The sequence below is a fragment of the Aythya ferina genome, assembly GCF_964211825.1.
Source record: "Aythya ferina genome assembly, chromosome: 28".
In the NCBI taxonomy this organism is placed as follows: domain Eukaryota; kingdom Metazoa; phylum Chordata; class Aves; order Anseriformes; family Anatidae; genus Aythya; species Aythya ferina.
In genome coordinates this window covers 2,409,991-2,434,706 of record NC_140325.1, presented here as the reverse complement: position 1 = coordinate 2,434,706, position 24,716 = coordinate 2,409,991, and the positions used below count along the sequence as shown (strand labels likewise).

General features: G+C 64.6%; 2 protein-coding genes across 7 annotated transcripts; both read left to right on the top strand.

The window, feature by feature from the left end:
* Nucleotides 1-993: 993 nt before the first annotated feature.
* On the top strand, nt 994-14,609 carry RAPGEF3 (Rap guanine nucleotide exchange factor 3). Of its 5 annotated transcripts, none has more exons than XM_084499752.1 (27): nt 994-1,360; nt 6,483-6,536; nt 6,824-6,930; nt 7,066-7,187; nt 7,316-7,490; nt 7,733-7,817; nt 7,986-8,046; nt 8,247-8,323; nt 8,457-8,603; nt 8,794-8,903; nt 9,078-9,166; nt 9,644-9,722; nt 9,965-10,115; nt 10,197-10,273; nt 10,424-10,464; nt 10,558-10,644; nt 10,715-10,861; nt 10,964-11,061; nt 11,893-12,018; nt 12,164-12,309; nt 12,394-12,484; nt 12,804-12,854; nt 13,026-13,113; nt 13,226-13,290; nt 13,542-13,596; nt 13,701-13,772; nt 14,350-14,609. In XM_084499752.1, the coding sequence occupies exons 1-27, from the start codon at nt 1,064-1,066 to the stop codon at nt 14,466-14,468; spliced, it is 2,817 nt and encodes a 938-aa protein (XP_084355878.1). In that variant the 5' UTR covers nt 994-1,063; the 3' UTR covers nt 14,469-14,609. The 5 variants fall into 5 exon arrangements, with proteins under 5 accessions (XP_084355878.1, XP_084355877.1, XP_084355875.1 ...); XM_084499751.1 differs by having other exon boundaries at nt 12,161-12,309; XM_084499749.1 differs by having other exon boundaries at nt 12,128-12,309.
* ENDOU (endonuclease, poly(U) specific) lies at nt 14,495-23,269 on the top strand (the record flags this gene model as incomplete). 2 transcript variants are annotated; one of them, XM_084499754.1, is made up of 9 exons in its annotated part: nt 14,495-14,753; nt 20,553-20,687; nt 20,866-20,907; nt 21,144-21,315; nt 21,428-21,627; nt 21,721-21,834; nt 21,924-22,030; nt 22,329-22,471; nt 22,835-23,269. In XM_084499754.1, 9 exons carry the CDS (start codon nt 14,495-14,497, stop codon nt 22,947-22,949), a joined length of 1,287 nt encoding a protein of 428 aa, XP_084355880.1. In that variant the 3' UTR covers nt 22,950-23,269. The 2 variants fall into 2 exon arrangements, with proteins under 2 accessions (XP_084355880.1, XP_084355881.1); XM_084499755.1 differs by lacking the exon at nt 14,495-14,753 and adding an exon at nt 15,597-16,340.
* Nucleotides 23,270-24,716: the final 1,447 nt, after the last annotated feature.

The window sequence follows — 24,716 nt, the reverse complement described above, 5'->3', positions numbered from 1 at the left end:
CTCACGGGGCCCCAGAGGTGAAGAGTGCGGTGGGAGGAAGGATTGCAGTCCCCATCCTATAGGGCTGCTCCTGCTCAGGGGGGTTCCCCAAGGCTGTTTCCACCTCCCCAGGCCCATGTGGGGTGACCTGGAGAAGTGACAGCCCTGGGGAGCCCGGCGGGACCCCGAAATCCCCGGGGTGGCTACGGCAAGCAGGAGCATGCCAAGGGCGCGCCTCCACCGTGCTGGTGTTCAGCTGGTGTTTCTCATTGCTTTGCTGGCCGGGGTGCGGGGCTATTTAAATATAGATCCTTAAAAAATATATGTTTAAACGTTAAAGCAGGGTTTATTTCAAAAGTGAAAGTTCACGCTGGCAGAAAAACCTTTCCTTTTAGCCAAAAGCCCCAGCCCAGGCACTCCCAGGACCCCTTGGCCCTGCTCCAGGTCTGCTCCCGAGTCCTCAGCTTTGGATGTTGGGGGGCCACCTCCCGGCACAAGCTGCTCCCGCACCCCTGCACCCCATCCCTGGGGGTGTCCGGGGGGGGGCAGGAGGGGCAGAGCACCCCAGGAAGGGCAGGGGGCTCCTGGGGGCCACCGCGGTCCCCAGGGATGGGGATGGGAGGTGGGAAGGTTGAGGGGTCCCCAAAAAGGTTGAAAGGGGAAGGGAGGAGTGGGGAGGATTGGGGGGGGGATCCCCAAAAACGATGCCAGGGGGAGAGGGGTGGTTAGGGGGGCGATACCCAAAAAGGATGCTGGGGGAAGGAGCAGCAGGGTGATTTGGGGGGGAAGGAGGGGACCCCCAAAAAATCGATGCCGGGGAAGGGAGGAGCAGGGTGAAGGAGAAGCAGGGTGATTTTTTTTTGGAGGGGAGACCCCCCCAAAAAAAAAAGCGATGCCGGGGGAGGGAGGAGCGGGACGGATTGGGCGGGACGGGGCGGGACGGGGCGCTGGGGACGGCCCCCCCCGGGGCTCCGCTCTCCTTCTCCCGGCCCCGCTCCGGGGCGGGGCGCGCCCGGCACCGGCACCGGCACCGGCACCGGCACCGGCACCGGCACCGGCACCGGCCCCGCCGCGCCGCCCCCGCATGAAGGTGCGCGGGGCCGGGACCGGCACCGGCACCGGCACCGGGGGCGCAAACGGGGAGGCGGCGGCGCGGCGGGGGGCGGCGGCGGCGCTGGGGCCCCGGTGCCGGTTGGAAGCGGGGAGAAGCGGGCTGGAGAGGGGGCCCGGAGGTCCCCCACCGCCCTCCGGTGGGCTCGGGGGGGACGGGAAGAAGCTGCCGGTGCTGCTGAGGAAGATGCACTTGTTCCGGAGCTCCAGCTACGAGATCCGGCTGGAGGGAGAAGGGGGAAGCTTGCCCCGCATCCAGGGAATCCGCTGGGTGAGTGGGGACGCGGGGACGCGGGGACAGACGTGGGGACAGCAGGGGAATGGGGACGGACGCAGGGACACGGGGACAGCAGGGGCGTGGGGATAGCAGGGGCATGGGGACGGACATGGGGACATGGGGACAGACATAGGGATAGCAGAGGTATGGGGACAGCAGGGACATGGGGGTAGCAGGAACCTGGGGACAGACATGGGGACATGGGGGTAGCAGGGATGTGGGGACAGCAGGGACATGGGGACAGGGGGACATGGAGACAGACATGGGGACAGTGGGGGCATGAGGACAGATGTGGGGACATGGGGATAGTGGGGACGTGGGGACAGCAGGGATGTGGATACAGATATGGGGACAGCAGGGGCATGGGGACAGCAGGGACAACAGTCACCGACCCCACCTGCAGGAGCCCCCAGCACCCCTCAGCATCCCTCCCTGCACCCAGAGGGCTGGGGGCTACGAGGTGGAGCCGAGCGGGACCCCCACCCTTATCACAGCCCCCAGCCCCTCTTTATAGGGCAGCTTTGGCCTTCCCGAGCCCCCCCAGGTGGGCTGGCAGCGAGCCGTGACCTGCACCCCGCTCCGGTTTGCAGCCTGCGGGGCCAGGCGTGCGGCGAGCACCCTTGGGTGGCCGCCAGCCCTGGCCCCTTCTCCAGGGCGCAGCTGGCAGCGGGGGCATGAAACGAGCCCGGGGCCGTCGTGCTCCAGCGCTCGGCACCTGGGCAGAGCACCCCGACCTGCAGCCAGCGAGCAGGAAACACCTTCCCCATGCCCGTGGCACGCAGGGTTCAACACGTTCCCTCCCCGCTGGCGGCTCAGCCCGTTTCTCCAGGCGGAACCGGTCGCTTGGCAGCGGGACGGTGCCCGGCGCCACGGCCTCCGACCCCCCAGCCCGCTGCCGACCCCCTTTGCCAGCCCCTGGGGTTCCCTCTGCCGGCCCCCCGCTGTCCCCTGGGTGCTGGAGGTGGCCGCAGGCACCCGATGTCCCAGCCGAGCCCCGTGGCCGCCCGCCTTCCCCTTCCCACGCTGCCTGAGCCGGCACAAACGTCCTTAAGGAATAAGGAGAAATCGCTTTGCGTGCTTTTGTGCCGTCTGCAAGCTCTTTCACAAGCAGAATTCTCTCTTTTTTTTTTTCCTCCCCTTCGTTCTGATGTTTTCCTCCCCAGAATGTGCAGGGACTCCCTTTGGGGTGTTTTTATTTAAAGAGCAGAGGGCTCAGGACAGCAGCAGGTCGCGGCGCCGCTGTTTTCAAGTGCTGGGCTACCAAAAATCTGGCAAAATCTCACAGCGCGGTGGCACGTGCAGCACGGCAGGAGCGTCCCCTCCTGCGTGGCTCCCCCCTGATGGGCATTTGAGGGGATTCTTTTGGGGAGGGGGACAGAGGGGGTGTTTTCCCCTGTTCTTGCAGGGCTGAGGGTGCTCGGGTGGGGAGAGGCGGGTGGTTGGGAGCCGTCTGGCTGTGCCTAGGTGACGCAGTGTCCCTTGTCCCCACGGCCGCAAGCTCCTGGAAGCTCCTTGCTGTGTGTGGCTCTGTCCCGTCCCTCTTGGGGACCCTCTTGCCTGTCCCCACAGCCACCAGCTCTCCTGCAGCTCTGCTCTTTGCCACGAGCCTCCGGCGTCCCCAAACAGCTGCACCCATCCCGCAGCACAAGCGCCGTCGTCACCGCGTCCCTGGAGAGGTCCCCTTGGAGACCCCTCCCCGGCGAGGGTCCCGGGGGGAGGGAAACCAGCCCCTTGGCTGGCTGCCGTGCCTTTGGAGCCTGCGGATGGGCGAGGACTTTCTCCGGAGCCGTAAAGCCTGAAATAGCTCCTGTTGTTTTTCCTCGGGATCCCAAACAAAGCGGCGCGCGAGCGCGGAACGGTCGCTGCCGGCCTTGGCCGCTCGCCCGCGGCTGCCGGATTTCTGGAGACCGGCAGGATCTCAGCGCCCCCGTGTCCCGTAAGCAGGAAGATGGAAACAGGCAACTCCTTCGGAAGCCCTTTGGAGACGGCGGCCGCGATGCTGCGACGACCTGGGGGGGGGACAACATCCTGTGGGGCCAGCCCTGGGAACTCACCCAGCTCCCGTGCGCGGGGAGCGGGCGTGCTTGGGAAGGCGTTTTGGGGGGATTTTGCCCGCGTTTCCCAGAGCTGGTTTTGCAACGAGCAGGGAGAAACCTCTCCGCGCAGCCGTCCTTGGGTTTTTCTCGGTCTCCTTCGCCGTCCTTGCTTCGAGGAGGACCGTGGCACGTCCTGGCTCTCGGCCCCAAGGACAGACCCACGTCACGAAACCCGTCCCGTACGGGGCCGGTGCGGGTGGCATCGCCCTGCGGGTCCCTCGGGAGGCAGCTCCACGTTTCTCAGCCCGGGCTCCTGTTTGCAAACATTTGCTCTCCGATTGCCGGAGCGTTTCCTGCTCCGCGGGGCGTCACGGGACTCGGGAAAGTTTGCAGAGTGAGTAAGCGGCGGCGCCCCGGCTTTGGTGACAGCGGCCAGGCTGGGAGCGTCCCCGGGGACCTGCCACTTGGTTTCCATCTGTCCCCCAACTCCCAAATTGCTCCTGAGCCTCTTGCAAGCTGCTGCCTGAGGGCTCGAGCTCCAGAAGAAGAAGAGGAGGAGGAAGAAGCCCTGGGGGTTTGGGAAGGGCTGAGGCAGGCAGAGCACCCAGCCGTGCGCCCACCTCCATCACCTGCCTGCACCCAGAGGTGCCGGGGCCGTTTGGTTTCCCCTCAGTTCCCTGCTGGGTGTTTTTTTCCCCTCGAATTCCCTCGCAGAGGAGGATTCTGCAGCTCATCACCCTTGAATTCCTTCACTGGGGCTTCCATCGGGGCCGTCCCTCTTGCTGGGGTTGCCCACACCACCGCCACCAGCCCGGAGCCAGCGGATTTGAGGAGGATCTGACCCAGAAGACGCCAAATTGCCAAAATTACATTCTGAGCACCCACCCCTCCACCACCAGCCCCGAGTGCTTCAGGACCCTTCTCAAAGCACCCAGAAGCAACCCGGGGGGGATCCCACAAAGCCTCCCCCTGGGGACCAGCCCCCTCAGCACCCGAGGAGGATGCTCCTCGCTGCGTTTTGGGGTTAATGCTCCGAGGGCAGCGGCTGCCTCCGTGGAAAACAGGTCTGACTGGGCTGGGATGCGCTGGGGACGGATTCAGCACATGTCTCGGAGAGGACAGGTTGTTTGTTCAGGGCCGTGGCCGTGTGGGAGGTGAAACATCCCTCGAGGTTTAACCGGAGCTGTTGGAGCAGCGCGGTTTTCGGAGCGGACGAGGATGGTGCGAGCAGCTGGAGGTGTTTCCATCTCATCCAGCAGCCCCGTTGGGTGCCCTGAGTGGATTTTTTTTTTTTTTTTTTTTTGGCAACGCCACGCTTTCGTGATGCCTGGCAGGGTCTGTGGCTTTGGATCGCCGCACGCACCCTGCTAGCGGAGGCAGCTCCCAGCAGTTCCCGACGGTGCCGTGATGGATTGCTCCAGGAAGGAGTCCCCGAGCCCAGCAGGGCGATGCTATTTCGGGACTGGCCTTGGTGAACGGTGGAGACATTAGAGGAGCTGGTTTAGAAAACAGCACTGGGTCAGCCCATCGCGTGTCGAGCCGGTGTCAGTTAAACAAAGCAAGAACTCAGCGGGTGACCGGGGTTTCCGTCCCTAAAAGATGCATTTGTACCAAGCAAGGGTTTGGAGAAGGAGGGAGAGGCTCAGCGCAGAGGTACGAGAGCTGCAAAGAGCAGGGAGGAGCTCCCGGGGATGACTTTGGGGCTCAGCTTCACAAGCACTGGGGAGAGGATTTATCTTCTGCCCCCTCCCAGCGACTCGCAGCTCGGCCCTCCTGAGCTGGAAGCGGTGCCTTTGCACGGGACAGATATTTTTGGCCTCCTTTTAACCCACCCAGCCCCTTTCTGCAGCAAATTCGGCACCCCCTGTGCCCTGCAGCAGGGAGTGCCCCCGGTTTGTGCCCCCCTGCCCACCCCATTTCATTCACGCCTGCTCCTTCGACTTGCAAGAAACCCTCGTTGGCTTCAGAGGTCCTCCAGGACGAGGCTTTTTGGGGCATTTCACGGCCTTTATTTCGTTTCTCTTTGAGGCTAAGGGAGCACTGAAGGGCCGAGGGAGAAGGGTGTGCTGTGGCCTGGTGCCGTGGCACACCAAGGGATCCTATTTTCTTCCCTTCCTGCCAACACCCATCCCACTATTTGCATTTTTTACAGCTACGGGGGCCTGGGCTCCTGCTGCACTCGAGGAGTAACGATCAGCCCGGAGCCTCTGACCACGAAAAAGGGGAATTTGGGCTTGTTTCCTTCCGATACCCCATCCTCACCTATGTCTGGGCTGAATTTCTGCTTCCCTGCTGGGAACACAAAAACTCATCCCCAGGAGGCTCCATCCCCTCGTGCACCTGAAGGTTATTGCTGAATGCCACCGCACCGTGTCGGCACGAGCCCGGTGCTCAGGAGCTTCTAGGATCCCCCCTAAAATCCTTTGGGGAAAAACAAAACAAAGCAAAAAACTTCAATTTTGCCACCTGCAGCCCTCCGTCTGGCCGCTGAGCTCCTGCAGTCGTGGGACCAGCACGTCCCGGTGCTGTTCCTGTTTAGTTTCCAGGATTTATTGCATGAGCTTTTCTGGCTGTGCCTCAATCCGGGACCAGTCCCTGATGTGTTACCTGCAAAAAGGGGTTTGGGTGGGCTCAAGGACATGGCCAAAACTCATCATCATCGCTCTCTGCCATCCTCATCCTGCTGTGGGATGGGCTGGCAGCGGGTCTGCTCCTCCAGCTCTTTCCTCTGGAGTTTGTGATCTTTTTTCCCCCTCCTCGTTTGGAGCCGGCTTCAAAGCTGGAGGAAAAAACTTGGGGCCTTCCCTCTCCCTGCCTCGGGGCCGCTCCGGCTTCCCGTGGGTCTTTCTGATGTCCTCCCCAAGTGACGTTTGCTCCGTGGCTCCAGTAAGGCTCCTTTGATCCTTGTTTGCGAGGGTTTTACTTTTAACTTCCTTCTTTTATCTCCCAGCTCACTTGTTTGAATGCGCTTTCTGTCCTGGAGTTAAACATCACCGCCGGGGGGGCATTTTGCAGGGTCAGGTCCCCCGGTGTGCAAGGCCCCCCAGCCACCAACCCCTTTTTTTTTTTTGGTTTTCCAGACCCCGCTTTTGGACACTGAGTCCTCGCTGGAGTATGGACACAGCCTTACCCAGGTGGGTGCACAGGGGATGCCCCCAAGGGCACGAATTTGGTGCTTGGGGAAGGGGCGAGGGGGGCAGAAACGTCTCCAAGGCTGGGGTGGGATGGGCAATCCCTTGGGCTCCTGGGTTCCTGGGGCTGGGGATGGAGGTCCTGGGGTGCTGGGATGGGGTCAAGGCATGGCACCCTGGCACCAAATTGGGGACGTTGAGCAGGAAGCCTGCTGGCGTGGAGGTGCCCGTCACTGCCCGTGCCCTCCTGGCCACCCCACAAACAATATAACCTCATTTCTCCCCCCCAGGCATCCTCGGAGAGGATCTGGCGAGCCGGGAAGCTCCTCTTCACCCACCTCACCAGCACCTGCCCAGGTCTCATCCGGGACCACAAGCATCACCTGCGGCACCACAGGTGGGACAGCGAGCATCTGCGCCGCGCGTGGGGCCACCGCGGGCTGCCAAGGACCCTCTGAGGAGAGCTTGGCCGTGCTCCTGGGCGCTGCAACCCCCTTTTGGGGGCATTTCTCAACGCTTCTCCCCCTTGCAGGCAGTGCTGCTCGGGGAAGGAGCTGGTGGACTGGCTGCTGAACGCGGGGCTGGGCGTCCAGACGCGGAGCCAGGCTGTCGGGGTGGGCCAAGTGCTGGTGGACGGAGGGGTCCTGACGCACGGTGAGCACCACCGGGGGTCCTCTGGGCCTTTGGGTGCTGGGTGCACCGGGTCGCCCGGCTCCCGTGGTCTCCCTTGGGTGCTTGTGGTGCCACGCACGCCCAAGCTGATGTGCGTTTCCACCCCGCAGTCAAGCAGGAGTGGCATTTCCAGGACAAGGACACGCAGTTTTATCGCTTCGCCGAGCTGGAGCTGAGCCCCGAGCCCGGCGCGGGGCTGCGGGACGCGGAGGAGCTGCTGGAGGCCGTGGCTTTCCTGGCCCAGCTGGGTCCCGACGCGCTGCTCACCATGGCCCTGCGCAAGCCGTGAGTGCCTGGGGGCTCCCAGGGGGCCGGGGGGGGGCTCGTTGGGACCCTGCTCCACGCAGCTCTGGAGATGCCAAAGGTTGGGGTGCGCCGAGCGTCCCTTCCCCAGCTGCCAGGTCGAGGACTTGAGGGGATGCCACCGGCTTGTGCCCGGAGCAAAGTGGCACCCGAGGAGGTGGCAGGGAGGGGTGCAGGGCCCTGGGGTGCTCACGGTGGCCGCTCACCCACCTTTCTCCTGCCAGGCCAGCCCAGCGCACGGAGGACGAGCTGGAGCTGATATTTGAGGAGCTGCTCCACATTAAAGCCGTGGCTCACCTCTCCAACTCGGTGGGTGCCCCCCACACCTTCCTCCATCCCCTCCCAAATCCTCCTGCACCCTCCTCCTCCTCTCCTGGCCCTCTCCAGCCATGCCTGGGGCCCCCTGCCACCCCGCCACCCCATCCCGAGCGTGTCCCCTCCTCGCTTGGCCCTAAGGGTGGGCGCCTCTTGCCGCAGGTGAAGCGGGAGCTGGCGGCCGTGCTGATGTTCGAGTCACACCAGCGAGCTGGCACCGTGCGTGAGTACCGAGTAGCTCAGATGTCCCCAAGGACAGGATGTCCCCGAGGACAGGGTCCCCAGGCGGGGTGGACGTTGCCCTCGGTGCGGAGGCTCCAGCTGGATTTTCTTGGACCGGGGACAGTGGGGACGGGTGGGATGGGGCTGATGAGGGACGCTGGGGGTCTCCCCAGAGAAAACCCATCGTTTTTTTCCCCGCAGTGTTCAGCCAAGGAGACAAAGGCACCTCGTGGTACATCGTCTGGAAGGGTTCGGTGAACGTGGTCACCCACGGCAAGGTGGGTGCGTCCCTGCGCGGCCACCTTGTCCCCGATACCACCGGGTGCCGAGGCGTGGGGCTCTCCAGACACCCTGCATCCCCTACCCGGAGCAGGGGACCGGGGTTTTCACCCCATCCCTGTCCCCCCGCAGGGTTTGGTGGCCACCCTGCACGAGGGGGACGATTTTGGGCAGCTGGCACTGGTGAACGATGCGCCCCGGGCGGCCAGCATCATCCTGCGGGAGGACAACTGCCACTTCTTGCGGGTGGACAAGCAGGACTTCAACCACATCCTCAAGGTGGGCAGGGGGATTGGGGGGTTCCCATGCCGGGCACGGCACCAGCACCCCATCCTGGGCACTTTCCCGGCGCTGTGGGATGCGCAGAGCCGTGGGGTTTGTAGGGTAGGGCCGTTCTCCGCGTGCCGACGTGATTTTTGGGGCGCTCCCCAAAATTTGGTGCTTTTCCACGGCCACCTTCCCCCTCCAGGACGTGGAGGCCAACACCATGCGCCTGAAGGAGCACGGGAAGGTGGTGCTGGTGCTGCAGAAAAACCCGCAGGGAGGCAGCAGCCAGCCGGCCGCAGCGCGGAGCAGCAGGTGACAGCCTCCCGTCCCCGTCCCTCCTTCCCGGGGCTGCCACCCCACATCTCCTGCCCCTCGGCCACCTCCCCGGCCGTGGCCGGGCTCCTCAGCCCCATTCCAGGGGCAGGATGGGGAGGGCACGCCGTGCTCGCCGTCCCTTCCCTGATGCGCCCCATCCTCTGCCCCCAGGTACCTGGTGATGGCCGGGACGCCGGAGAAGATCCTCGAGCATCTGCTGGAGTTCATGAGGCTCGACGCCACGCTCTACGACCCCGTGGGTAGGTGGGGGACCCGGCACGGGGGTCCCGGCAAGGGGTCCCCTGCTTCCCGTGTTGTCACCACTCCAGGAGTTGTACCAAAAAAGCCACTTTTCGCACCACAAAATCCCTCACCCGGGCTGGGAGAGAGGAGCAGCTCCGGAGCATCTCCTCCCTCCTCTCCCAACGCCCTGCGCCTCCCTTCGGAGAGCAGCAGAAGAGGGCGAGCCGGGAGCTGGGAGCCAGGAGATGTCCCCAGCGGGCAAAAAATGCGAGCTGCTGAGCTGGCGCCAGCCGAGGCCGCTTGGAGTCGAATCTCCCCCGAGCGCGGAGCTTTCCCCTTCTTTTCAAAGTTAAAAAAAAATTTGCTCAACCCTTTCCCGGGCATTTAGGAGTAAAAAGTGACCGGCAAGGAGCACGCTTGCTGTGGGTCCGGGGGGTCGCCGACCCACTGGGGGTGTCACGAAGGGTGGTGGGGGCTGTCCTGCTCTCTTCCAGACACCCTCCTGGGGGATTTCCTGCTCACCTACACCGTCTTCATGCCGACCTCGCAGCTCTGCAGAGCCCTGCTGCACCAGTATCCTTCTGTGGCTGGACTGGGGGGGGGTCCACGGCATGCACCCCCTCGCTGGGGACCGGCGGGCTCAGCTTGGCCCCTGCCACCCCAGTGGGACACCAGGGCTTGGCTGCGGGAACCCCAAACCCCGCAGGCACATCCCCGTTCCCATCCCATCCTGGTGGGTGAGGGGGTCCCCTCGCTGCCCCGCCCGCTCCCCCTGCCCCACGCCAGTCCAAACCAGTGCCCTTAACTGGTCCCAGTTTCCGCGCGGAGCCGCTGGAGGGCTCGGAGCAGGAGAAGGCCACCTACTCCCTGCACAAACGCCGCAAGATCCTGCGCTTGGTGAGCCAGTGGGTGCTGCTCTACGGCCGCCTGCTGCAGGGCGACCGCAGCACCACGGCTCTGCTGCAGGTACCGGGGGCTGGGGGGGGCGTCCCCGGGAGGGGTCCGGCCACCGCCACGCAGCGCTGACCCCCCCTTTGCCTCCCCCAGAACCTCGCTGACTTGGCGAGCCGGGACCCCCGCCTGGGAGGGATGGTGCAGGAGCAGGAACGCCGGCGGACCCGAGTGTGAGTTTTTTCCCCCCGGGGGGGGGTCGTGGAGAGCAGCAGCGCCCAGCCGGACCCCCGGTGTCACCCCGGTGTCCTTGTCCCCACGGGGGTCCCCGGGGGGTGGCGTTTCACCTGCTCCGGGGGGGTTTAACACCTCTCTCCGTGCAGGTTGGAGAACGGAGACGGCAGCGTTTCTCCCCAACCCAAGGTAAAGGGGGTGGCGGGTTGTGGGGAGCTGGGACCCCCCCAAGGAGAGGGGTGGCTTTGGGGACAGCATCGTGCCCGCTCTCTCCCACCTCGGGCACAGGCTCGGAGCTCCGTGAGCTGGCTGGCGAGCCAGGACGAGGCGGCTTTGAGCAGCAGCTGTGCCTTACGAGCCCAGGATAAAGGTATGGGGGGCTCCGGGGGGGGGTCATCCCCTTTCCTATGGCCACCCTGCTGAAGGATGAACGCCCGCAGTGCCCTACGAGATCTACAGACCCGACCACTCGTGCCTCGTCACGGTGCTGCCCATCAACGCCTCGGTGCGGGACGTCCTGCGCTCCCTCGCCCCCCGGCTCGGCCGGGACCGGGAGCACCTCCTGGTGAAGGTGAATTCGGCTGGAGGTGAGCATCCGTGTGGCCCCCCCCCCACCCTCCCGGGGGGCACCCTGGGGTCCCTCTCCCGTGATGAGGGGAGCTGTAGGATCACCGCCCTGCCTCCCGCAGATAAAGTGGGGCTGCAGCTGGACGCCGTGGGGGTGTTCACCTCGCTGGGGCTCAACGAGCGGCTCTTCGCCGTGAGCGTGGAGGAGCTGGGAGGCTTGGTGAGCACCGGGGGCAGTGCTGGGGGGGGGGCAGCACGGGGCTGGGAGCTGCTGGAGGGGGACAGCGGCGTGGTTCGGGTGCTCTGGGGGGTGGGAAGCGGGCTGGGCATCGCTTGGCCCCGTGGAGCGAGTCTGCTCCCGCTCGCTCCCGGTCCCTCTGGGGGTCCTGGGGGTGATGGGGGGGTCCAGGAGCCAAGATAGAGGTGGGGGGGGGTGAGTGGGATGAGCAAGAGGTGATGGAGAGGGAGCCATGAGCAGTATAGGGTCATCCATGAGCCACGCTGAGCTCTATAGGGTCATCCATGACCCATGCTGAGCTATATAGGGTCATCCATGAGCCATGCTGAGCAATATAGGGTCGTCCATGAGTCGTGCTGAGCTATATAGGGTCGTCCATGACCCATACTGAGCTACATAGGGTCATCCATGAGCCATGCCAAGCTATATAGGGTCATCCACAAGCCATGCTGAGCAATATAGGGTCATCCATGAACCGTGCTGAGCTATATAGGGTCGTCCATGGGTTATGCTGAGCTATATGGGGTCATCCAAGAGCCATGCAGAGCTATAGAGGGTCGCCCATGAGCCATGCTGGAGGTGGTGGAGAGGGTTCAGTGAGCTGAGCGAAGGGCGATGGGGGAACCCAAGGCAGCAGAGGAAGAGGAGCAGTGAGGCAGGCTGGAGGCGATGAAGGGGGTGCACGAGGCAAGCCAGAGGTGCCGCAGGGGGGTCCCGAGCCTACCTCGAAGCGATGGAGGAGGCTCGGTGAGCCCGGCCACAGGCAAGGGGCACGGCTCCGACCCCAGCCCCTCGCCCTTCCCCTGCGTGCAGACCCCCCACCCCGAGCAGCTGGGCCCCCACGTCGGCTCCTCCGAGACCTTGGACCTCATCAGCTCCAAGGACCTGGCGAGCCACCTGACGGATTACGACTGGAACCTCTTCAAGAGCATCCACCAGGTACGGGGCAAGCGCCCGGACCGGGACGAGCTGGAAGGGGAAACCTCCCCCGAGACCCCCCCTTTGGCCACCCCCTCGGCCACCCTCAGGCACCCCGCCGGCCCCGCAGGTGGAGATGATCCACTACATCGTGGGGCCGCAGCAGTTTCACGAGGTGACCACGGCCAACCTGGAGCGCGTCATGCGGCGCTTCAACGAGCTGCAGTACTGGGTGGCCACCGAGCTCTGCCTCTGCCCTGAGGTGGGCAGGAGAGCCCAGCTCCTCCGCAAGTTCATCAAGCTGGCTGCGCAGTGAGTGTCCCCGTCCCCCTCCCCGTCCCCGTCCCTGTCGGGACCGGCTGGGGGTCTCCTAGCTGAGCCCAGCCCTGCCCGCAGCCTCAAGGAGCAGAAGAACCTCAATTCCTTCTTCGCGGTGATGTTTGGGGTCAGCAACACGGCCGTCAGCCGCCTCGCCAAGACCTGGGAGGTAACGGGTGTCCCCCCCCCAGGACAGAGCAGGGTCCCCTGGGCTAGAAAAGGGATTGGGGTGGCCGGGCTGCTGGGCTCCGAGCTGACCCCAAAAGGTTTGGGGGTGAAGAGGGGCAGGATGTGTCCGTGCATCCGTGGTTGGATCCCAAATCCCGCACACCGCGGTGGAAACGGGCTCCAAGTTACACTAAAGCAAGCTTGGAGCCCGGAGAGGGGCATTGGGATGGGGGGCTCGGAGGTGCCCCGAGATTTAAGGGGGGGTTCAGGTGTAGTGGGGGGGCTGCATGGGGCCATCCTGACCCCCCTTCTCCGCGCAGAGGCTGCCCCACAAGATCCGAAAGCTGCACGCAGCGCTGGAGAGGATGCTGGTGAGCGCGGGCACTTTGTGCAGAGCTGGGGAGGGGGCACGGGGTTGGGGCAGGGGGCAGAGCCGGGGGGGCATTCCCTTCTCCCAAATTTGGGGCCGTGCCGAGCACCAGGGCACCAGAGCCCCCTCCCCTGGAGACCCCCACCCCGCTGAGCTCCCGCTCTGTCCCCAGGACCCGTCGTGGAACCACCGGGTCTATCGCCTGGCCGTCGCCAAGCTGAGCCCCCCCATCATCCCCTTCGTCCCCCTCCTCCTCAAAGGTGGGTGCCGCAGCTCTGGGGGCCCTTTGCAGGCACCCAGCCCTCCCCAGGGAGCAGGAAACCGAGCCGGGGGCTCTTTCTGATCCCCAAATCCCCCCCCCCCTTGGTGCAGACATGACCTTCATCCACGAGGGCAATCGCACGCTGGCCGAGAACCTCATCAACTTTGAGAAGATGGTGAGTGCCGGGGGGGGTCCGGGGGGGTCCCTCCTTGCTGTCCCCTTGGGGAGGCAGACCCAGAGCATCCACACGGCATCACAAACCCCCCCCCTCTCCTCCGAGGGGCCAGGACCCCCTTGCTGATGGGGTGGGGGTCACGGGGCGGCTGTTGCTCAAGCCACGGGGGGGGTGGGGGGGGCTGTGTTTTCCCAGCCGGGGAGCAAAACGGTGCCGGGTGGCAGCAAGTGACCTTTGTGCATTGCCCGCAGCACATGATGGCCAAGACGGTGCGTGTCCTGCAGCGCTGCCGGGGCCAGGCGCACGGTGAGTGCCCCCCGGGGTCGGGGGCGAGGAATAGGAGCCCAGGGTGGGGTTGAGGTCCCCCCCCCGGGGCCGTAGCTGAGCTCCTGTTCTCCCTCCGCACCCAGCTCCGCTGTCCCCGCTGCGGAGCCGCTCCCCGCACCGCCCGGAGGACCCCAAGGCCGTCAGGATGAGCACGTGTACGTTGGGTGTTGGGAGACCCCCGCCCCGTGGGGCTACGTGGGCGCCCACCGTCCTTCCCTGGGGGGCACCCTGAAGGCAGCAGCTTGGCTGCAGGGGGAGAAAATTGGGCTGGGGGTGGCGGAGCTTTGGGGCGCGCAGGGGTGGAGGGCGAGCTCCTGCTCCCTGCCATCCCTAGCTGGGCATTGCTTCGCCCCGTGGAGCAGGTCTGCTCCTGCTCCTACTGCTCCTGGGGGTGATGGGGGGGTCCATGGGATGGGATAGGGGTGATGGGGGGGGGATTTTGGTGTGCTGGGTGAGAGGAAAGAGAGGGGGACCCGTGTGCCGCGCTGGAGGTGGTGGGGGAGGTTCAAGGAGCTGAGCTGAAGGTGATGGAGGGGATCAGGGAGAATAGCTGGGAAAAAATGGAGGGGATTTCGGTGAACTGGGCAATAAGGGGTGGAGGGGGAGCCACGAACCAAGCGGGAGGTGATGGGGCAGGACCCCTGAGTCTGGCTGTGGGGGGTGCACGAGCCGAGCGGGGGGCGATGGAGGGGGCTGAGGGAGCCCGGCTCTGAGCCCAGCTCTCCACCGCAGGCTCGGAGCAGTCCCTGAGCGTGCGGAGCCCCGTCTCCACCTGGGCCTACCTGCAGCACCTGAAAGCCATCGACAGCCAGAAGGAGCTGCTGCGGCTCTCCCGAGACCTGGAGTCCTGACGGGGAGGAAGGGGAACGGAGCAGGGATGCAGCGGGGACGCGGCAGCGCGCGCGCACGCGTGTGTGTGTGTGCCGGATGGGGGGCAGCCCTCAGCTCTGCTCCCCACGGCTCAGGGCGCACGGGGACACCCTGGAGCTGGCCAAGAGCCTCTGCTCGGCCGTGCCCTGGACCCCAAAACCCCGGCCCTGGCAGAGCACGGCAGCCGGGAGCCCACAGAGGGGGGCTGCGGGCAGGCGAGGCCACGGACAGCAGGGTGGGGAGCCCCCACACAGCGAGCAATAGAGGTATTTTTGTATGCACGGCTGCAGCCACCTTTCTTCGCCACGCAGCAGCCCGGGTTCACCCCTTGCAGGAGCTGGGGTGGGGGGAAGGAGCCCCGGCTGCCCCACACCGATGCTGCTCTCCCTGGGGGTGCTGGGCTGGAGGGTGCCCATTGCTCCTCATGGCTCTGGGTTGTGCCGCCCCAGAGGGGGCCACCCCGATCCTGTACCCTGCTGGTCCCCTGGGAGGTGTCACGGCCCCAGGACCAGCTTTGGGATGCTGCACAGCCCCAGAAGCTGAGTCTAGGCTGAGCGCAGCTGCCTGCGTGCCTCAGTTTCCCCACCCGGATGGGGCACAAGCAGCCACGCGTGGCAGCAGCCTCCTTGGCACAAGAGGCAGCCGATGCGCAGAGTCAGCGCGGGATGACGTGAAAACATCCCAGAAAACAAAACTGCTGTCAGCGAGGACAAGTCAACGGGGTCACCAGCCCAGGGTGGAGGGGGAGGAAATGACTGAGGGGTGAGGAGGAAGCCAAACCTGGTCCTTATTACACCAAACGCTGCTCACCTGTGCCAGATGATGCATCCCGGCGGGGTTAAGGCTGTTGCAAGGCACAGGGTGTGTTGCGGGCAGCTGCTGAGTGGTTTGCTGCTCAGAAATCCCCTCCTCTGGGCTAGAGGGGGCAGTTGGTGGGGGTGATGCCCTTAATTTGGGGTGGGGGCGATGCTCCCTGCGTGGGGAGGTCCTGTCCTGGATCTGCTGGCGGTGAGGGCGCAGGGGTGGGCAGGGGAGGTGCAGCAGCAAGGGGGTTTTTGTCTGCGCAGCAGAAAAATGCTGGGCCCTGGGATTTAGGCTCCGGGTGAGGCTCCCTGAGAAACCCCTGGTGCCATACGGGAAGCAAAGGAGGCAGAAAGCAGCAGCCGAGGCGCACCCTGAGGCGCACACCAATGGGTGCTGCCGGTCCCATCGCTCTCCTGGAAGGGTGATGCTTGCGGACACCCAACCAGCCCCCAGAAGGAAGGGGATTGGGATATTTTCCTGCTGGGGCTCGGAGCAGAGCCCTGTGAGCAGCTGTGGTGCTGAGCTGTGCTGGGGGCTGCGCAAAAAGTCGTTATCCCTGCAATTAACCGGGGGTAGAAGGGTGCCAAGGGGGCAGGAGGGGATTTAGCACCAGGTGCCAGGGAGGGACCAAGTTGTGGCACTGATCCATGGGGACGTGGGGGCTGTGGGCAGGGAGCCCCCTCCCCAGAAGCTTTCCCTTTGCTCCTCCATCACTGCCCAGGGGGAGAAACTCGGGCGCGAGGAGTGGAGCAAGGCAGGGAGCTGGATTTACCAGCCCTCCTCCCATTCCGGGCAGCCTGTAATTAGGACGTGCGCCTAACGAGCTTTGCCAAAGTCGGGGCGCAGCCTGCCCGCGAGCTCCTCGGTGGCACCGGGCTCCTCCCTCGGCTCCCGGGGCCCCACATATAGCAGGGAGCGCCGAGCAGCACCCACATTTCCAGCTGGCTTCTCCGGGGTGCTCCCCAGCACCCGGCTCAGCTCCCGCAGGAGGATGAAGCCCTGGATGCTCCTCGTCGGGGTGGGGATGGCCTTGGGCTGCGTGGCCGGCCGTGAGTAGCAGGGCCCGGCTTGGGGAGGGGGCTGGGGGCTCGCTGAGGGTCGGATCCAGCAGAGGTTTGTAGGGGAATGGGTGGAGGGTGGTGGTCGTGGGGTTCCTCCGGCTCTGGGGGCTCAGCTGGAGAGGAGGGGGCTTCATCCTTCTCTTTGCTGCACTGTGACCCCCCCTTGGTTGCTCCCCTCTGCGTTCTGCTGGGTTTTCTTCACCCAAATCCACCTTCCTCTGCATCCTGGGGGAGGATTAGAGGCAATATTTCCCCGCTACCTTACCCGCAATCCTCCCGGCCGATGCTGGAGGGGAGCTCGTCGGCTGCAGGGAGAGCACGGCACGAGCTGGGGTGCCTTGCCCATCACAAGCACTGCCCAAAAAAGCCACCAAAGCTCCGCTGTGCTCCCGGACAGCCCAGCACATCCACACAGCCCATCCCACAGCCCTGGGGCTGGGCACGGACCGGTCAGGGTGGCCGTGCTGGCACAACCCCAGTGTCCGGGCTGGAAGCGCACTGGGATTTACTGGGGCTCCCAGCACTGAGTTGCTTCTCGCCCTCGTTTCATCCTGAGCCAGGTCCCGGCTTTCGGTCGGTGAGCAAAGCCTTGAGGGTGCCGTGTGAGAGCTGTGATCTGCCCGCACAGCCCCAAAAGTGCTGGCAGCTCCCAGCTCATGAGCTGGGATCCTGTGGGGCAGGTCGGGTGGCTCCGGGAAGTGGATTTGGCGGCGTTTGGTCATCCCATCCGTCACGCCGAGATCGTCATCGCGGGTGCTGGCTGGCGTGTGGCAGGGCCTCTGGCTGGAGAAGGGCACGTGGTTCGTGTGGGACAAGGGATTTAGGAGATGGGGCAGAGCAGCAAGCCCAGGATGGGGCTGCTGGGGCATCAGGGATGGAGCACGAGGCAGGTGGAGCTCAGCCAAAGCTGTTTGGAGATGGGCTCTGGTGGGCGAGCAGGAAAAAAAATTTGGTTTTGGCACGATGATGCACCGAGGAGCAGCTTCTGGGCATCGGCTTTGGGGCTCTTTGTTTCGAGCATCCCGCACGTGGCCAGGTGTTGTCCTGGCCGTGTTCTCACATAAAATGCGAGCTGTAATCCCTTCTCAAGAAGGGAGTTTCACCACTTCTCTGACGTGGCCAGCAGGCTGTATCTGGCCTGGAGGTGAGCGGAGAGGAATTTTGCAAGGCAGGTGCAGAAGAGGAGCTGCTGCTGCAATCCTTGCTGCTTTTGCAATCCAGCTGGGGGGCTGCCCTGACACTTTGATGTATTCTTGTCTTGCTTAATGCAAGCACCGAAACCGTCCTTGCTTGGAAGCATCACCGGGGTGTGCTGGAGCTGGGGAGCAGCCGGCGGGGCAGGACGAGGGACCTGGGACGAGATAAAGGGGGTTGCAGCCAAAGGGGAGCTTTGCTCTTCTCCGAGATCCTTCCTCAAGGCCCTGAGAGAAGGTGGAGGGATCCTGAAGGCAGACAACGTCCCTGGATGAGGCCCTGAGCAGCCCCCTCTAACTGGACCCCAAATTTCTCTCTGGAGTGATGTGGAGAGGCGGCGGGGCCCCAGCCCCTGCCCGGGGGAGCGAGGAGCTGGGGAGCATCTCTGGCTGCTCGTGGTGCACCTCTGCGGTGTAACAACCACCCCGATCCTCATCCAGGCAGGACGGTGGCTGGAGGTTTTGCCCAATTACCCCCAAAATGTTTCCCCACGCCTCGGGGAGCGGAGCTGCTCGGGAAATAGCCCGCGTTCTCCCCATCAAAACCTCCTTGCAGAAATGAAGTCGAGTTTGCTCTTGTCCAAAAGCTGCGTTCAGGCAGGGACTGGCCTGGCTGGAGAGCTGAAAATGAGATATTTGACGATGATTTTTGTCTGGCTCGGTGCTTCCCAGAGAATATCCGTGGGCTGGGCGAGCCCCGTCTCACCGGGGGCCATTCCGAGGGTTTGGTTGCCAAACCCACATCTGGCCTCCACTTGCCTCATCTGGCAAGTGAAGCTTTCTGCTGGGGAAGGGCCGAACACCAGGGGCTGGTCCAGGGGGCGATGGCTCGGAGGAGAGGGCGGGAGGATGGTCCTGGGTCCCCCCACCCAGATCCCAGCACCAGCAGTGTTTGGGCACGGCTGGCTGCGTCCTCCTGCTCCAGCTGCCCTCCTCCAGCCTTGTGAGCTCTCCCACCAGCTTTTCTCTCCCCCAAATCTCCTGCAGCTCCTCTAATTTGACCACCAGGAGTGCCAGGCTGCCCTGCAGCTGCTCGGCTCCGTTTAGGTTTGAAGCTCTCCACAAGGCGAGCAGCTTCTTGCAGTCAGCCCCGTGCCCTGCGCTGGGAGAAGCCTTGGCTTGTTGCTGCTGTTTTTCGTGGTAGAAACCGATGCTGAACTCGCTCCTCCGAGGGATCTGCAGAGCTCCCAGGCTCGGCTGAGTCACTGCACGTCCTGGTACTGGGTTTTGCTGCGACACGCTGGGGCAGCACGCGCCCCGTGACCGTCTTGGTGCTGGTTGGTGTGTGGGCAGCTCCTTTGCGCCTTGCACAATCCCTCCCGCTGGAAAACGAGCCTGGATGTGTCATTCAGCCCGACTTAGCCCAAATGCAGCTTTGGGACGGAGAGGGGTGCTGTGCTGCGCCATGGGGGTTGCAGCTGCTGTGCCCACCGGGGATCCAGACCTGGCTGTCCTGCTACACGGATGGGTGACACCAGGGCGCACGAGTCCCCAAACTTGTCCCCAAGACCATCGGGTGGTCCTTCCCTCTGCAGCCCTTTCCAGTTGTCCCTGCATCAGCATGGGTGAAAATGGGACTAAAACAGCACCGAGGGTGAATTTCCTCAAGGAGCATCCCATGAAATCAAGAAGGATTGCCCTTGCAGCAAGACCAGCCAACAGGGGCTGCTGGGGCAAAGAGGTTCTTCCTCCCACATCATCACCTGTAGGGCCACGTTTCTGCTGTCCCCAAAACCGACAAATAGTGGGGGGAAAATGGAAAAGAGCAGAGCAAGCGAAGTGGCTGCAGAGAGGAGCCACCCAGGGTGACCTCGGAGGTCAGGCTGCGCGCTGCTGGCTCAGGATCTGCCCCGTGGGCACGTTTCACTTGCTGGAACCGAAGGCAGGCCACCCAGAGGTGTTGCTCGCTGTGTTTATGCTGCTGCCTGATTGCAGGTTTGCAAGGGAAAGCAACACCCTCTCCTCCAGGGATCGCTTTGCAGGCTGGCTCGTCCGGGGCATGGCCTCTTGGCACATCCCTTGGGGTGCCGGCACCAAGGGGGTGTTGGGGAAGCCGTGCCCAGGCTGCCCCGTTCATCAGGAGCATCGTCAAGCAGTGGGCAGAGAAAAAGTCACCTTCCCCAAGCATGATGCCTTCTGGTTGTCCCTTAATTAAAACCAAACCTCTGGTCCCACCCCGGTCCCCTACAGCCCAATTTGCTTGGCAGCAGGCGGCCCTTGCCCCTCGGAGAGGTGGCATTTGTGCTATTCGGAGCACGGCTTGAGTCGCCGCGTTATTTTTAGCTTCGCCACAACGCGTAATAAAGCACGGGCTGCCCGACATATTCATCACATAAATAGTTCGGCGGGGAGGCCCCAGTTTGCCCGGCGTGGCGGAAGGACTGGTGGACGGGTAGAAAATGAAGGCGTCTGGAATGTGGCACTCCTCCGCGCTGGGGACGGCTGGGCCTGGGGCACTGCCTCGAAGCCTGGTGTTAACGGGGTGAATCAGAGCAGGCAATTAGTGGTGGGGAGCCAAAAAGGTGCTTCCCCGTGCCAAGCGACCTGCCAGGGACCCCGGCGTGGCACGTGGCTGCGGCCGAAGGGGAGTGACCCGTGGAGATGCGTCCTGGGGACTCAGCCGGTCCAAACGCCACCCCAAAATGTTGGGAAAGGAAAGATCCTGGACAGCTTCGCGGCGGGAGCTTGGTCCTTGCGGCTACCCCAGGATGGGAGCAGGGAGGGAATGCGCTGAGCTACGGGCGTTGGGGTGCTGCAGCATCCCCATGGTCTGGGGAATGAGGAACTGGCCCAGCTCTGGAGCAGCTGGGGCTCCTTTCCTCACTCCTTTCCTTGCTCCTGGACACCCTCAGCACCGGTGTCCCCGTGCTGTCCCCTGCCACCAGCCAGGACCCAGAGCCACGCGGCAGCTTGGGCTGAAGGCAGAGATGCTCCCGGATTTGGGAATGGATGATGCAGGGCTCCTGGTCCACCCCGCAGACCACGCTGTTGTTTCTCTCCCCCAAAGAGCTGTACACGGCCCCCGACTCCTGCAAGGGGCGCTGCGAGGAGCCCTACAGCAAGGAGGACGAGTGCCACTGCGACGCCGAGTGCGAGAGCCACCACAACTGCTGCGAGGACTACTACGAGCACTGCCGACCGGGTGAGCACTGCTGCCTGAGGAGGGGGCTCCGTGGGGATGCTGGAGCCCGGCGGTGGGGTGCCAAGGGCTGGTTCCGTGTGGGCACCCACCCGTGCCGCTGTGCGCTTGTGCGCGTGGTCCTGGGCAGCCCCAGCCTGCTTCTCCAGCACCCTGAGCCCTTTTTCTTGTTTTTGTGCAGGTGGGGAATGGGGTGAGGAAGCAGCACGCAGGCATGCTGGTGGTGAGTGGCTCTGGGTCCCCTCTGTGTGCCTCTGGGCTGCTTGGCACCTCTTGTTTTGGCACCTTTGAGGTGCTGCCACCGTTTGTGCAAAGCCTCTGCGTGCTGGTGCTGAGCCTGGGGGTCGAGGACTGATGTCCCCCTCTCACTTAATGAAGGCTCTTGCCCCCAAAAATGTGGGGTTGGTGCCGGCTGGGACCCCCCTGCACCCTGTGGTCACCCCGCGCCTCTCCCCGCAGAGGGTTTCTCCAGCAGCCGCGATGCCATCAGCGACCAGGAGCTCCTGCAGGTCTCCGAGCAGCTCTACGGGGCCGATCACAACAAAGCCCGGCCCCAGGACATCACCATCAACCCTCAGTACCGGGCTGCCCCCGACGAGACGGATGACCAGGAGGATCGCTCCCCCCGGCCGTGAGTGCGCCCCGGCACTGCCACCAGCGCCCTCACCACGTGCCAAGGGACCTGGCCGTCTGGAGAGGGGTCCAAAAGGGTCTCCAAAGGGTTCCTCTCCCCCCCTCCCCAGGCTCTACGCGTTCGTGAACGAGAAGCTCTTCTCCAAACCCACCTACGCCAGCTTCATCAGGCTGCTGGACAACTACCAGCGGGCGACGGGCCGGGAGGAGGAGGTGACGGCGGAGGAGCTGAGGGAGCAGGACACCTTCCTCCGGGAGGTGATGAAGACCGAGCTGATGAAGAAACTCTTCGCTTTCCTCCATCAGAAAAGTGAGTGTGGAGCTTGGGAGGAGCGGGGTCGCCGCGTGTCGATCCCCCGGCTCCTATTTCCCTGCCTCCCTCCCCGTTCTGCTTTGCCCGCAGACCGCTACGGCTCCGAGCAGGAGTTCCTCGAGGATTTGAAGGAGATGTGGTTCGGCCTCTACTCCCGAGGCAACGGCGAGAAGGACTCCAGCGGCTTCGAGCACGTCTTCTCGGGTAGAGCCGGCGCGTCCCGGTGGGATGGGGCAGGGTTTGGGCAGCGGGGGGGGGTGCCCAGCTCACCCCAGGGTCTCATTTGTGCCTAGGGGAGATTAAAAAAGGGCAAGTGAGCGGGTTTCACAACTGGATCCGCTTCTACCTGCTGGAAAAGCAGGGACTCGTCAACTACTACAGCCACAACTACAACGGGCCGGTGAGTGCTGCCACCATGGGAGGGTTTGGGCTGGCCTCACTCCATCATCTGCACCCCGAGGGGGGCAAACGGGGACCCCCCCGGTGCGTGGGGCAGAGGTGCTCACCCCTCTGCCCCCCTACGTGGACCTTGGGGTGGAAGCAGGGTGGGGAGATCTGGAGAAAGTGGTTGCAAAGGGCAAAAGTCACTCCCAGACAGGAGCAGGAGTGAGGCTGGGAGCCTCCTGGAGAGGCCACACGAGGGTTTTGCTTGGCTTCCGAGGGTCTCAGCCCCCGATCCCCCTTCCCCTGCCCTGCAGTGGGACTCCTACCCCGACGTGCTGGGGCTGCAGTTCAGCTGGGACGGCTTTTACAAGGAGGTGGGCTCCGCGTTCATCGGCTGCAGCCCCGAGTTCGAGTTCGGCGTCTACACCTTGTGCTTCATCGCCCGTCCTGGGAGGGCGTAAGTACGACGCCGTGTCCGTCCGTCCGTCCGTCTGTCCTCCTGCCACCGAGCCCTCCTGCTCCCCACGGAGCAGCCGAGTCAGCCCCTGGGCACTCAGCACGGTTTTTGGGGGCGTTACGGGTGGGATTGGGATGGGATGGGGGACGTGGGGACACCGGGAGAGCTTTGGGGAGGGAGGAGAGGTGAGTGTGGGGCGCAGGGGTGGGATTGGGATGGGGACATGGGGACACCGGGAGAGCTTTGGGGAGGGAGGAGAGGTGAGCGTGGGGCTCAGGGTTGGGATGTGGGGACACCAGGAGAGCTTTGGGGAGGGGGGAGAAGTGAACCTGGGGCTCAAGGGTGGCACGTGTGTCCCCACAGATGCCACCTGAGCCTGGGTGGCCACAGCATCAGCATCCAGACCTACACCTGGACCAAGTCCACCTACGGCCCTGGCAAGAAATACATCGCCACCGCCTACGTGATCTCGCCCTGAGGCTGCCCCCATCCCGGCTGGGAGGAACGGGGCGGCCGCAGCCCCACTGCTCCGGGGCCCTGGGCTGCCCCTCGCCACGGATCCCCCGTGTGGGGCAGGATTTGTCCCCCCGTGAGAGATGGGGAGCCCCGGGACCGACGTGGGGCAGGACGGAGGTGGCTGTGGCCCGCGTGGAGGCAGAGAGGGGAGGGAGGCAGCAGCCCCAGTACCTCCCAGTGATGCATCGCCCGGTCGTGGCAGGAGAGCAGGGGGCAGAGAGGGACCCGCAGTGGAAAGAGGAGGCCCCCCCGAGCGAAATAAATACTGACCCTGGAAGGAGATGCGGTCACCTCCTCGGTGTTGGAGACCCTGCTGTGCCCCGAGGGATGTGCCATGGGCAGCAGCAGCTCTGCCAGCCCCCCCCCCACGCCCCAGCCCCATGGATAGGGTGGGCGTTGGGACCCCTGGGTGCTGCCAGGTGCTCCCCAAATCGCCTTTCCCCTGGGGCCACCCCATCCTCCCCATCCCCTGCTCTTATTTTACCCCATCAGCGCGTGTATAAATGTGTGTGCAAACGGATAAAGAGTGCGGGGCTGCTCCCTTCCATCAGGGACCCCAAGAAGACCCCCCCATGGTCCTTGGGCAGCTGCTGACGGGTCCTGCCCCGAGGAATTACCCCACTTGGGGACCCACAGGGCTGCTGTGTGCCCATGGCTGCGTCCCTGGGGACCGTCACAGGGGAATCGGGGTCTGCAGAAGGTGCACCCTCCTCCCGGAGCCCAGCTGTGCTCTCCGGGGGGGCTCTCCCCAGTGGCCCCCGTTCCCAGCACGGAACTGGGGCTGCTCCAGGCTCCTGGGGGCTCTCTGAGCACGGGCACCCTAACATCTCCTGCACTCGGGGGCACAAATCCCAAACCCTGTGGGCAGCTCAACCAAAGGAGATGGCACCCGTTTAGCTCTATTCCCCACCTCCCCACGCTGTCCCAGCACCCTTGGGGGGGGGCTGACAAAGACCCCTACCACCCCCTTGCTGCTTGAGCCCCCTGAGCTGCCCAGACCCCATCCTTTTCCCCACACGTGCACCCCCTCCTCCTCCCCTTGGCGATTCGGGTGCCGTGGGCAGGGTGGCCACCCTCTCGGGGGTGTTGGCTCGCGTGTCATTTTATCCGTGCCCCCCCCCGGCTGCTTTCCTGCACCCCCTGGGCTTGCAGCAGTGCCGGTGGGTGCCTGGGGAGGGGATGCTGAGGAGCGCTGAGATTTGAGCTGCCCGACAGATGGCCGGCTGCCACCGCGGCTGGGGAAGGGGTGGGCGTCCCCGCGCCATCTGCCAGGGGTCACGGGTGACCCCCAAACCCCGCCGCAGGGGAAAGGAGGGGTGTGAGGCGTGGAGGGGGGGGGGGGGGCATGCCAGAGCTTGATTTACAGAAATGCGTTTGGGATGGGTGCGGGTGGGCTCCTCACTCTTGGATCCCCCCCTCACCAACCCCAGCACCGCTCCCCGGGGACGCACGCAGCAGCCCGGGGGCTCGGGGAGGTGCCGTGCTGGTGGGGTGGGTGGCAAGGGGCAGATTGTGTGGGGCAGGGCACGGGGGGGGGCAGCGATGCCCCCGGTACCCTCGTGCTCGCTGGAGCTCGTCCTGAAGCTTTTTGGTGGTTTTTTGGGGGGGGGGCTGCTCGCTGCGGGGCTGCCCTGGCACAGGACCCAGCTCCTCCTCCTGGTTCTGCTCCCCCCCCAGCTCCATCCTCCACGCGTGCCCACCCGCTGGCCTTGATACCCCACGCAGCAGC